General features: G+C 45.8%; 1 protein-coding gene across 6 annotated transcripts in view; it reads right to left on the minus strand.

Annotated features, from left to right (window-relative positions):
* The window catches only part of EBF2 (EBF transcription factor 2), a 144,840-nt gene extending 136,051 nt beyond the window's left edge, over positions 1 to 8,789 (minus strand). For all 6 annotated transcript variants that reach the window (XM_075724190.1, XM_075724194.1, XM_075724191.1 and 3 more), the window contains exons 1-5: positions 8,659 to 8,789; positions 5,970 to 6,126; positions 4,889 to 4,952; positions 4,513 to 4,568; positions 4,038 to 4,111 (exon numbers count right to left, since the gene is read on the minus strand). In XM_075724190.1, the coding sequence (XP_075580305.1) occupies positions 4,038 to 4,111; positions 4,513 to 4,568; positions 4,889 to 4,952; positions 5,970 to 6,126; positions 8,659 to 8,789 (482 nt within the window). The remainder of the gene's footprint in view (positions 1 to 4,037; positions 4,112 to 4,512; positions 4,569 to 4,888; positions 4,953 to 5,969; positions 6,127 to 8,658) is intronic.
* Between the last annotated feature and the right edge of the window lie 4,680 nt (positions 8,790 to 13,469).

A 13,469-nucleotide genomic window follows, 5' to 3' on the forward strand; every position in this document is an offset into this window, starting at 1 on the left:
AGTAATGTTCAAGCAGAATACACTAGCAGCACCTCCAACACATCTCATCAGCTCGTATACTCTTCCCAGAAAGGTTGCCATTTCTTGATACAGTGTTTTAGCATGAATTATGCGAGATTGGAGTACAATGTGGCTGGGTTCTGAAATAAGTGCATCTTATTTTATTGTAGTTTGCACAGTTACCACAGTTAGGAACTTTACCTTTGTGATACTTAAAAATTTTCCATCTAAAACCATGGCTTACGGCTGAAGTTGTCCAAATATTTTACAAATATCTACATTCTTATCACACTAGGTTAGCAGATTTTTGTTAAGAGTGCTAGCTTTTTTTCCCCTTTGACCATAATACTTTTTGAGCCCAGACATATATGAAAAAACATCTTAATTAAGGAAAACAGTCACTCACTCCCAATGAACGACTAGCTCACACGTAAATCAGAGCGCTTTTAAAGACTAAGGATGTTTCAGCCCAGCATTTTAGCAAAAGTACCTCTCATATCTTTAAACCCCTGTTTCCAAGTATTTCATCACAGTATCCAAGCACTAACGTTTCCACTGGGTTTGTTCTACAAATGCTGTCTGTAACAGAATTCACTTGTTCCAATTTAAGTCAATGGCAAAAATCCTAAACTTGGTGATCCAGGATCAAAGCCTACAATATTCTCTTAAAGCAAATTATTGGCATGACATCACCAGTATTTACACTTCGGCTACAATGTTGTGCTAGGAACATACCTTTAGAGATGCTCATTTGCTTAAAACAAGAATATCAAGGCCTAAGACTTCTATTTTTTACACCTTTACTTATTATACTTTCCCCTCTAACTAGATCTATGTGGGAAAAAATAGTGGTTTACATTATGAACAGTCCTGAAAAAAACTAAAAAGAAACACAGAAACCAAAAAGCCACCACAGACAACACCAGATCCACAAACTGAATACTCCAGAAGGCTCATGTCAAAGGCAAACTTGCATCCTTTCCTTCCTCACACTTGACTAAAACGGTTTTAAAATTCAGCCCTCAACTTCCCTCCCCTCACCCCCCCCCCCAAAAAAAAAAAAAAATCTGTCTCTAATTTCAAACTCAAATAAGCTCACAGCATGGTGGCCTTTGTTTTGTTTTCTTCTCCCCAACTCCTCCCTGCAATTGCATAACAAAAGTGTCTAAATTCACACCATCTGGCCGATAAAGACACAGGCCCCAGTGGCCGCCTGGCCCAGCTGATTAGAGCTCCTGTCTAGTCTGAGCCTTGTGGCGAAAGTCACAGCTGTGGGGCTCGCTTGCACTCAATACAACTCTGTTATTAGCCAGCTGTAGGCCCTGAGACTACTTCTGTTCAAATTATACCACCTTTTAACCCTCTGAGCATTGAGGGCACAGGGGGTTGCTGGCAGCAGCATAACAACTAGTTTCCTCTTAGTCGGCAATTGGAAGAAAAAGGAGAGGAGAAAAAAGTTATTCCAGGAGAGAAGACTGTTTACCTTGATTTCCACCCGTTGCGGGGAATGACTGTGTATTTAAGATAGACCCACCTAATAGGAACAGTTCCCATTAGGCCGTAATAACCCAAATGAAAAATTTCAGATCTGTAAATAAATAAATAGAACCTCTCACTGAAAGCACTAATTATTGAGAGTTGAGAGTTTAACTTTCAATTGGTGTGACAGATTGTTGTAGCCGTATCAATATTTAGACAACTTTCCTGCTAAGCACGCATCTGTCACTGTCTGAGTGGAAGATGGGGAGTTTCCGATGCACTTGTCTCTGTACAGCAAGAATATCTGCGTGCGTGATTATGTACAAAAAAAGAAAAAAAAAAAGCGCCTACCTTCAACTAGTGAGGATTGGAAGAAGAGGAGCAGAAAGACAGTCAGACCCTTCTTTTTAAAAACAGTAGGCATCAATTTGGACAGCAGAGTGGGTACAGTGCATTAAATTTTTATATACTGTTACTAATGCAAAATAAACTAGGGGCTTTAAAAATTGATGCTGCCACTTAAGCAGCACACAATGAGGAAGATTTGATTATTGTACTTAAAAGAAATAAAATAAAATGTCAAGTTTAACTAGAGTTGGATCCATTCCCTTGGCATTATTCAAAGTGATATGTGTAATGCCTCTTCAGAATACGCAGCATCCTGTTCAGAGGTACTTTAGGAAAACACGACATTTAAAATCAAATGTCTTGATTAGGTTACACAGCGCTTCTGATTTTGTTCGCTAATCTGTGTTTTACATAGAAAGGATGTCCCCAAGTTGTAATTTTTTCCTTGGCTAATTTATCAAGCAGGAGAGTTCAGTGTCATCGGAATAATGGTTTACATTTGTAGAACACTACCTTAAATCAAGCACGGAATATGTTTATAGGCATCAGCGGAGACCAGGAATATAAAAGCTGAACAGAGCATTTGATACTATGAAGGCATGGAGAGGAAGCAGGGGAAAAAGCCAAATTAATTTTATTGTAAAGAAGTACATTTGGATGGGAAGGTGCTGGTGTTTGCTGAAATATTTTAACTTCTAAAATAGAACTGCACTCTATACAGGAGGAGCAGAGAAAGAAGTATGCTCACTGTTATTTATATATAACCAGGACCCAACTGCATAGCAACTCAAAAGATTTTCCTTCTCTAATGTTCACCTAGTTGTAGTGAAGACTTTCAACAATACGGATAGCATATATATTTAAATATGTAGTCAAGTTCTAGATGTGCCACAAAGTAACATATATACCTTTGATCTTTGCTACTACATCTACAGGTCCTCGTAAAGCACACCGTATGCATCTCTCGTACGCTGTGTTTGTGCGTACATATGTGAATGTTGGTCAAAAGTAACAACGCTCATTTTCTTAATTAATGAGAGCAAAGCACAACAGATAAACACTACACATTTACTCGATTCTTATTATATTTAAGAAGTAATGGAACAGTTAACATAATTGTTAAGTACTGAAACTGAGACTTTCCCTTCACAAGAAGTCTGTCCAAATAAGCTGCTCTTACTACTATATTAAAAGGCTATTAAAAAAAAAAAATCAAGTAGCAAACTGCAACATTAAAAGCAGCAACGTTCAGTCCAACAGCTTAACCCCCTCCCACTAATACAATAAATCACAAACTGTGTTTAATAAAGGTCAAGATTGGTTTTGCCTTCATTTTATGAAAGAACATTCTATGCACAATTTAACACATTTTAATATAAGAACATTGACTGTTTGCATTGTTATATGTATTGAAAAAAATTTAATTACATGAGAACAAGAAAAGTAATAAGTTACCATGGAAGCACGATGTACATACATAAGGTACATGCAACTTCAGACTTATACAAATGTTATTAAAAACATCCTCAACTCATTTTACCCTTTAATTTATAACTTTACATGCTAAAAATACTGTCTTTTTTAATTAAAAAGTGGAAGTCCACTAAATATTCCTTACACGGTATAGGAAAGAAGGATTTGTGTTTTGGTTTGAGGGGTTTCTTTTTTGGTTGGGGTAGAACTAAGCAAAATTAATTAAATTATCATCATTAATGTTCTTTAAGAAAATTAAAATATTTCACCAGAGAAAATTACATGGAGAATGCCTTTTAGTTTCCAGATAAAAATCTGTAAGTTAAACTGCTCATTCTCAAAAGGTGAGCAGGAATTTTGTAAGAAATAAGCATATGAAAAGTCTCGATTTAAACCACACATACAAAGGCCTAGTTTAAACAAAAATAGCACAGCTCAGACTGTGGACCTAGCATTGCTAAATCTCTTGCAGTAAAACAAAAAAAAAAAAAACAACACCCAAACTACACAAACAACCCCAAACAAAAAACACCCCAAATATCTGTACTGAACCCAAATGAAGTATTATCCACATGTAAAAAGAAAGTCTTCCACACAAAGGGTGTCTCTGACTCAACAACAAAACAAACAAACAAACAATCAAACTCTTCCTACCTACAACTTCATCGGAAAGGCCATTTTGGCATCTGTGGAAAACAAACTCAACAAATGATATACTGTTAATAAAGTCATCTTACCTGCACATGACTTCATGAGTAAGCAAAACTCTGCACATTTCGGGATTCTTGTTCTGTCCTTCGTACGTTATGGGCTAAAAAAATTAAGAAAAGGGGTAAGCCAGTAGGGTCAGGGGGTACTTATTTGTCATAATAGTCAGATCTGAGGTGAAGGCTTTTTACCATTGTTCACCATCACTTGCAAATAAATAACATCCCCCAAAGCCTTTATGAGAAGGGAAAGCAGGTCATACATAAATATTGATAAAAAGTGGATAAAAACTTACAATCGGGGGGGGGGGGGGGGGGGGGGAGGAGGGGGGGGAAGTCAGGCTTAAGAGCATTACTTTCCAATCACCCTCAAAAATAAGGTCTGCAATACAGATGAACAAGAGACAAAAATGAATCAGAGAATTAAAAACATGCAGGGCAATGTTAAGAAAAAAGGAAGGATGAGGCGGGACAGGATAGCACGGCACACGTTAGCTATGCTCACCTGCTTAGTGACTGAATCGATGAGTCTAACATACAGATCCTGTTCAGTCCTGACACCTAGAGCGAGAGAGAAGAGTAATAAACAGTGCTGTTACATGCAACTTTCCCTAAACATCAGAACAAAACCATTTAGTTTCATCTAGTGCCTTATGAAACATCCTCAGAAAGACCATTTATAGTTTTGTCTCCTCTAGTGTGTTTCCCAAGCCCATCCACACGAGGTAAACTTCAGAGTTTACCTCTGAACCTCTAAACTCCCTACGCTGAAGGGGCATCGTGCAAGGGGAGTTCTGTGTATTTTAGAAATCACAGTGACAGCACCTACCAACCTTGCCTCACTGTACAGTCTACAGAAGGCGACGGGAAAGGGGACTCACCATTGCTATAAAGGAGTTGGAGTTTGTAATGCGTGCCGTTGTTTGTCTTTTCATTGCCTTGCTCCTGAAAGAGAGAATTAAAATAAAAAATTCTTCCAGAACTTACACTTGGCACATTTAAAATGCAAAAGCTGATAATCATGATGGAAGTGACCACAAAGTTCATTAAAATTCTGAGAGGTGCATCTACTGATTGGGATATATTAACCTTCCGAATGACCCAGGACAAACTACAAAATACTGCTGACATCTTTTCCTGTAGGAGTTCAAGAACTACTTTTCCTCTCTTATTTGCTATTATGCTCTCAACTTTTTCAAGGCGATGCACCGAGACAAATTTGTACATCTCAAATCAGTTAATATAAAGCAGTTTGACAGTGGGAAAGCTCAGTGGGTTTTGTTTTTAGTGTGTTCGTTATTTTGCAATAGTGTTATTTTGAGTCATTATTGATATTTATGTCCTGCAGGTTGTGTTACAGGGATGCTTCTTGCATGTTTTTTTTTACTGTAATTTCCTAGAAGATAACTATTTATGAGCATCCTTCATAATTAAAAAAATCTTGTCCATGACTAAGAAAATAACTGTAAAAACAACGTGAAGTGGCCAACAGATGGATTTAAAATCCGAAAGCAAATGCCTTGCAGGTCCTGCCATTGACTTTGGAGTCTTAAGAAATACATATAATCAAGCTCAACAGATAATACGACATACTACAAGTCAGATTCTACTTCTGTATGGGTACTAATAAAACTTGGCAGATCTGGTAGGTATTCCCCCCCCCCCCCCCCCCCCCCCCGCCAAAAAAAAGGGCACATTTGCTCCCCATGAAATTTTATATTCTATTTTTAGTGGGCATATGAAATTCCCATTGTATTCCCGGTACGGCAGAGGCTTGCAAGCCTTTTTAACTGCAGCAGCACACAGAGGGCAACAGCTCTACCAAAGCACCTGAACCCTTGACCAAGAGCTGGTTGTGTTTTGTTAGGGACAACAGGTATTAAAAGTTAGCAGCTCAACGAGGGAGAAGAAAAGATCGAATATGGAGAGGAAGAGAGGAAGAAGAAAGATAACAAGCCTTACTTTATCATTTTCTACAAAGTCCACAAAAGCTGTCCTCTCTATTTCCACGGGCTGCCCCTGTCTGTCGTAGAGAGCCAGAACAAAGTGAAAGAAATTGGATTTCCTCAAGTTGGAGGGTGGCTGCTTTTCAAAGTGAGCTCTGGACAAAGCTACTCCGCTGTGGAGGAAACACACGGGATAGGGTGTGGGGGGAGAAACAAAGACATTACCAGGTTGTGCAGCAGTCACGGCAAAACAGCAACAGAAAAGGCAGAGCACGTTCAGAGCAAAGCCGGGAATCGCCCACCGCCTGCCAGTGCCGCAGGAGGCGACCGACAGCCGCTTGTCACCGCGGGCTCCAGCCCCGCTCCAGGCGCGGCCGCTCGGTGCTGCGGGCGGGACGGGAGCGGGCCGGGAGCGGGCCGGGAGCGGGGCCGGGAGCGGGGCCGGGAGCGGGGCCGGGAGCGGGGCCGGGAGCGGGGGGCGGCTGCAGCTGCCGCCCTGCCGCTCCTCTCGGCTTGGCCCGGCAGATGCGCTCGGAGGACCAGAAGGGTCTACAGACCCCGGCCGGCAGGAGATCGGTCGCTGCCGAAGGCGGCAAGCGTTTCACTTCCCCCTCTGCCTATTTTCCTCTCGCCTGTCACACTGCTTTCTGGAATGCAACGCGCAGGCTGGGAAGTAGACGGAACGTACCAGAGTCTGGAAGTGCTATCTGTACACCCCAGCGCCGTTCGCTTTTCCTGTAGAAGGCAAGCGACCTTAAAACATTGCCTATAAGCGGACTGTCAACTCGAGGGCACCTACGTTTTGGGTAAAAGACAACTAGTTTCAAGCACAGCATCCGCTTTCCTCAGCGGCAAAGTTTGTCGATGCAGTCTTTAGTGACTGACCTATTTGAACCGATGCCTGCATCTTCAATTTCCGATATAAACTGAAAGAATTTAGACTCAGGTTAATTAGCCCTTGCCCACATCCTGTCTCTGACTGCAAAAATGCAGTGACGTTTCCCCACACATTTCCCGGCTTGGAATGATTCAAACGCTTTTGCGTATCCACAAAAAAATGTAGCTACATTTTCTTAGTGAAATTACTTGCAGCTCCCTCTCCCTAATGCCGATTTCTGCCTACTGCGGAGAAAATAGGTGCACGCGAGCACCTCCGTATTACTTAACAGGCAGACAAAGTCTATCTGCCAGACAAGTTTGGAGTCAGAACAGCTTCGGTTTTCAGTCCCCAAAACAGCTCCACTGCATTGGCCAAAGTATTTGACTCTTTCGGAGAACTACAGATGTTTCCCCGGGTTTTCCATTGCCAAATAGGTACGGTGTGAACTCACCGCATCCGCCACAACTGCACCTAGTTTGGGGCTTCCTCTCATTCTGCATGTACGAACTCGGATTTCTTAGTTTGTTACAGATCTCTGAAAAAAAAACCTGGCGATGCCACCACCTAGCACATTGCGACTGCATCTCCACCGCTCCCGCGAATTGCAGGCTTCTTAGGAGCCCTTTCCTTTTACTTTCGGTTTCCCCAGGAATAAACCTCCTCCCCCCCGCCCCCCATCGTATTTATTAAACCCTCTATCGACATTCATAAAACTCTGATAACTCCTCCCATAGTGCTCGGAAAACCTTGCTCACGGATCAGGCCGTGGGTGGGGGCATGGATGTACTTATTTCTATAACATCCCGGCTTCATTTGAAGTCCCATCTGCTGCTACATGCCCTGCACCTTGTCTCTATAATTAAATAAAACCCAACTTATTCCCGGGACCAATTCAGCCTTCCCCTTCCCTGATGCTACTTTTTTTTTTTTTTTTTAGTTTGGGGTTTGTTTGTTTGTTTTTTAAAAAAGGCATCCAGAGAGCGAGGAGACAAAATATTTTACCTAAAAGGGTTTTTCATCGTCTTACCCCTAACAGGAAGAGACTGGAATAACGGTCCTGTGCGACTTGGCTGGGAAGAGAAAATAAAGGGGGGGGGGGAGCAGGTAACCCGCCCAAACAAGTCCAACCCCAGTGGGCAAGCCCCCGCTCACCAGCCTTTCGGGGCAGCAGAGCCCTTCGTCCGGGCAGGCAGGTGTACCGGCAGCAAGCGTGCGGGGCGGGCAGCGCGGGCAGCCCTCGGGCTCCGCTGCCGGCACATCTGCCCTTTCCGCAGAGTCCCCTTCCCACTCGAGACCACGCCGTGCTCGCCTGTTTTAGTCAGCTAGCAGCCCGGAGTCCACGGGTGAAGGCGTCGCCAATGCCAACGGTAGCTACTGAGCCCCGCTTGAATTAAGTAAAACAAGATGGGCCGGGAGGGCGGGGGTGCGGGGGGAGATCTACATTTAAGTTCATTCTAACTTGGTCCACTCCTATTCGGCTGCCTAGCCCAGAAAGCGGGAAGGAGTAGTCTGTATCGCTGGGTACCACCGATCCACCCCCACGCACCTCCCTTGTGCGGAGAAAGAAAGAATGGTCCCATCTCTCTGTCATCTGATCCCCGCACCGGATTTTAGGACTCCTGATGCTCTCCGATTTTGGAGCGCTTCTCCCTAGCTCTAGCTGTACTACCTTGAATTTTCACTGACTAGAGGAGACCGGGAGGAGGACAGAAAGGGGGGAAATAAACTTAATATCAAATGCAAACAACAACAGGGAGTAAAGAAAAGGCTTGCTTAAAAAAAAAAAAAGTGGGGGAAGAGTGGGGGGAGAAATAGTCACGGTTACCTTTGTGCTGCTACGTTTGCATCCACAACCCCAACGTTTCTGACCCAGGACCTGACGGAATCCATTTCAGAACCTAGAGATTTATCTTTCAGAATTGGTCCTCTTCCTAAAGTATCTTGAATCCCAAACATTTAAAAAGTCTATTCCAACTATCAACAGTTTCCTTTTGGGGGATAAGGGAGGAGAAAAGAAGAAAGAAAAAAAAAAAAAAAAAAAAAGACGCAGCCTTTGAAACTGACACACACAAATCCCAGGAAAGTGAAGTTCAGCTTTAAAACCAACTTCTTCTGCTTTTAAATGCTACGTGTTTTTAATGCCTTCAAATAGGGAAAAAAAAAAAAAGTTTTTCCTCTTGCAAAATAAAGTTACGCTGATTCAGTCTTGCCTGGTATCATCATCCTTCAAACGCAGGAGAGGAAACTGCATCCAGAAACTGATCGCTGTTAACAAGGATCACCTGTTTCTCAGCAGAGACAGGGAGGAGGATTGATTGCTGCCTAATCCAGGGAAGGGAAGAAGGAGGGAAGAAAAAAAAAAAAAAAAAAGGAGCGGTCTAAGTTGTGAAAGAAAGGCAGAACCGGAGCTAGAGCGCCCGGCTACACGCTGCGCCGGGAAGAGCCGCTCCTTCCCGGCCGGGCTCCATGAATGGGTTACGGCGGCGGGCGCGCACAGAGGGCCGGGGGGAGGAGCCCCCGCCCAAATAAGGCGCTTCATTTGCATAGGCTGCCGCGATTGGCGGGCTGCGGGCGCCGCCGGCTGCGCGACGGGGCGGGGCGGGGCGGGGCTCGGCGGGGCGCGGGGCGGCCCCCGGCACCGCGCAGTTCCCGCGGCCGCGCAGCGCGGCGGGGCCGAGACGGCGTTGGCGGTGCAGCCCGCCGGCCCCGCAGCGGACGGGGCTGCCTGGGGGGGGGCCGCTGCGCCGCGCCACAGCGGCAGGCTCCAGGCAAGCTGTTCCGTGCTGTAATAATGCGGCGATCGCCCAGGTAGCTGGCCGGCGCGCTTTCGGGCGCGGTGTTTAAAATAGATTAAAAAAAAAAAAAAAAAAAAGCGCTCGGGGGAACGAACTGGGTGGCGGTCGCAATGCCTGCGGGGGCTGCGCATGCAGAGACTGCCTGTGGGAGCGAGGGAGAGGGGCTGCGACGCACCCCGAAGTTCTCGCTACACGCGGGCTGTCAGGTCTAGCCTTAAAAGTTTTTATAACATGCTATGCGGGCAGAATTTCCCATTAAAGGAAGTTGGAGCTCTCCCCAGCCCAGCCCGCTGCGAACCAGGACGATACCTGCGTCCGCATTTATTTTATTTTTTTGCTAAACCCACTCTGCCTCGGTGATATTTTCCTCCTAGCCCTTTTGTATTCTGATCTGTGTATAGATCTGCCTCTGAAATCTATATAACACCAACGCGAAAACAGATTTCAAGACAATGAATGCAAATCTGTGCTCAGAGACCATCTGCCAGATGAGGGAATCAGATGTTCGGTAGTTAAAGGGACAGCGCAAGGATTTCCTTGACTCATTATGTGCAGCTCCTCTCTTTAACCTGCTTTATTTTTTTTTTTTTAACGGGATAGAAATACAATTTCCATTTCAGGATAAATCCTAACTCCTTCCATCCACGTTCAGCTGCATTTCGAAAAGCCACCTTTCTATTAAATGCTAGATTATTTTCATGGAGTTTCATACAGTCCTCCCCCCAAAAAATTGCAAATTAAAATCTTCCCATAAAACTTTCATAAAAACGTATACTTAATTCAGGCACGATTGAGGGCAAAGCCGGAACTCCGAATTATTCTGTCTACATAAGTGACAGACATGGTATTAGATGAACTAATACATCTCGCACAATCTTTGTTCCAGGAAATTTACCATGCTGACCCCCCTCCCCAAATTGATAAATATGCAGTAAGTGATTTTGTCAGGTTAGCAAAAGGCGAGGCTGCCGTTATTTTAACGTTAAAGAAAAGCAACAGCAGTTTGATGGCGTTATGGAGTGGAGGCCAACCTTTCAAGATACGATCTTAGCATCTTTGAGATGCAATTTCTCAATCTAAAAAGAATAAAAAAAAAAAACCCAGTCCAACCAAACAGGGTAAGATATTCAAATTAAAAAATAAAAAGTGAGAAAACAAGAACATACGATGTAAATGTACAGGCGATGGTAAGGCTTATTATGGCGATTTTTTTTTTTTTTTTTGGACCGTTTCGCAATAGGCGTGGGTACATTTCCTCGAATAAAAGCCCTCTCTTTGTACTAAGATCTTTTTTGGCAATGCCACTCTGACCGTTTCTGCATTTATTCTTAAACCTGGGGCAGGGACGGAAGGGAAGGGGGCGGAATTCCCACTTGAGCTAACCTTGGCCGATGCATGCACAAGGAGAAAATGTTTCCTAACAACCCAAGTCGCTCTCTCCGAGCGATAAAGCCGAGCCTGTCCCCGTAACGCGCCAAAGGCAGCCCGCTCGGATCCACCCCAGCTGCTTGCTCGGTTGCAGCCCCGCCGCTCAAGCGAGCGCCGTGCGCGGCCGGCGGGACCGTGCCCGCTGCGGAACAATGGGGGCTCGTGCGCCGCGGCCCCGGGCAGCCGCGCTTTTAGGGACTGGCGGCGGGTCAGAGGGCAGCGGCGCAGGGCGGCGGAGATGCGCTCTCCTCGCCCCGAACAGCTGCCACCAGAATTCTGCACTTCGGGGGCGAACGAAGGGAGCCTTCCCCGCCTTGCCCCAGCGGGGGCCGCGGGGGGAGCTCGGGGGGAGCCCCGCCGCCGGCCGCCTCGCCGACCCCGGGAGCAGGAAGCGCCTTCGGGGGGGGGAAATTTTCTCCCTCCCCCCCCCCCCCCCAACTAAAGTTTCTCTCCTTCGCGGTGTGTCTTGAAGGGACAGGAGTTTTTAGATACTCCCGAAATTATAAACTCCTGATCCAGCCCCCCCGCTTCAAGCGCTTGCTTTAAATACAGTTTGGGAAAAGCCCATCGCTCAGACTCCTCCGATGTGAATGCACCGAGTGAGAGCGGCATTTGCACTAGCGCGCCCGCCGCTTGATTTGGATTTGCACTTGAGAGGTTCCTGCGGTTCGGCTGAGGGAGTCGGTCCCGGCGGCGGGCAAACGGCACCGCGGAACTCCGGCAGGACGAGCGCCCGGGCTTGGGAAGGAGCCCTGCAAGACCTGGCGAGGCACCGCGGCGAAGGGAGGGAAGCAGCGCATCTTCCGTATCCCACTTGCACCCCGCTCTCATCACCATCCGGAGGCACAAATAAGAGCGGGGGGAAAGGGCTGCTCGGAGCCAGGCGGCGCCGAGAGCGGGAACGAGCGGGGAACAGCGGCCGGCGGCTGCCGCGGGGGACCGAGCGCTCCGCGGGGCCGCCCCGGGCGGGGAAGGGTCCGGCCGCGCACCCCCCGCACCTCCCGGCCGCGGCTCGGGGCCCAGCGCCCAGCGCGGCTCTGCCGCAGCCCCGCGCCCCGGGTCCCGCACCGCCCGAAGGGGTTCGCTCCCTCGTACTAAAAAGAATTTAAAAAAAAAAAAAAATAGGCAACTGTTTGGGTGAGCGCTGCTCATCTCCTGCTGGAGGAAGAGCTGTTCCCCTCAAGACTGCCGCACTCGTTTCCACATGCCGGGGTCAGAATGACAGGTGAGGCAGTTTTGACGTGCTGAAGAGATGCTCCTCGTTGTGGGTAGGTTTTTAACAACGCCGTTTTATACACCGGAGTCAACTTTCACGACTTGGCACATCTTAGAAACTCCCGGCAGGAAGAACCATAGATATTGAAGATAATACTTAAGTCCTCTAAAAGCCTCACTTTAAAACTACTATTGCTTCCTCTCACGTTTAAGGAGAAAACGTCAATGAGAAAGTTAAACCGCGCCTGAAGACGACGCTTAGAAGGAAGCATTCCATTCTTCTTCCTACTCATTTGTGCGAATGCACCACCTTTCAGGTGTCTCCAGGGAACGAATCGTAGGTTAAAATTATCAATGCCAGAAGAATAACTAATCTTTCCCTCTTTATCCAACAATCGCGCTGGAAGGTTCAGTTTTCTGGTACACCTGTACCAGAAAAATAAATGCCCCGTTAAAAGCGTTCCTTTAAGCTGTAAACAGCTTGAAGTTTTAAGTCATTCACAACTCAAGTGATTGGCGTTCAAGCACGCATCAATCACATTGTTGGCAATGTAACGGTATTTGACAAACAAAGAAGTCTCCGAAAATAACTTTCAAGAGCCTAACGTAAGCATAAACAAAACCTTTACTTGTACAGGGTGCCCTGCAACAGAAGCGTGGCTACAAGAAACAGGTACAGGCTGTGTTCTGAACTCGTGCACTGGGAAATGCATGGAGGGTAGCCAGAGCACTGCGCACAGAACTGGATTAGGAGTCCACTCCGACTGATGGCAAGACTACTCTGGATTTACAGGACCCTCGATTTGACTGAAATAAGAACGTACATAGCTTAAAACCTTTTTAATATGAGAGGTTTAAAGCACTTCAGGTGCATGCAAACAAATCATGAAAGCAAATCAAGCTCTTAACTGTGAATGGAAAATGCAAAACAAGGACTTAAACACTGAAGTGCTTTTGGTTCTATTTATTATAAGCCCCGTTTAATATAATCAACATACAGGTTCTCCCAGAAGAGAACTCCCCCATTTGATTGCTGGAAAAGGTTTAACCCCCAAGTATAAAATAATTGATCCTCTCCACACACCTCCCATGACATTAGCAAATAACCAGAAACAGGGGGTTATAGCTGTAAAATCAAGAGCTATACCTGGGCTCTCCCTCCTTTCTCCCCCTTCCCTCTTGCATCATAAAGGCACTA

Source organism: Pelecanus crispus, chromosome 21 (genome assembly GCF_030463565.1).
Source record: "Pelecanus crispus isolate bPelCri1 chromosome 21, bPelCri1.pri, whole genome shotgun sequence".
In the NCBI taxonomy this organism is placed as follows: domain Eukaryota; kingdom Metazoa; phylum Chordata; class Aves; order Pelecaniformes; family Pelecanidae; genus Pelecanus; species Pelecanus crispus.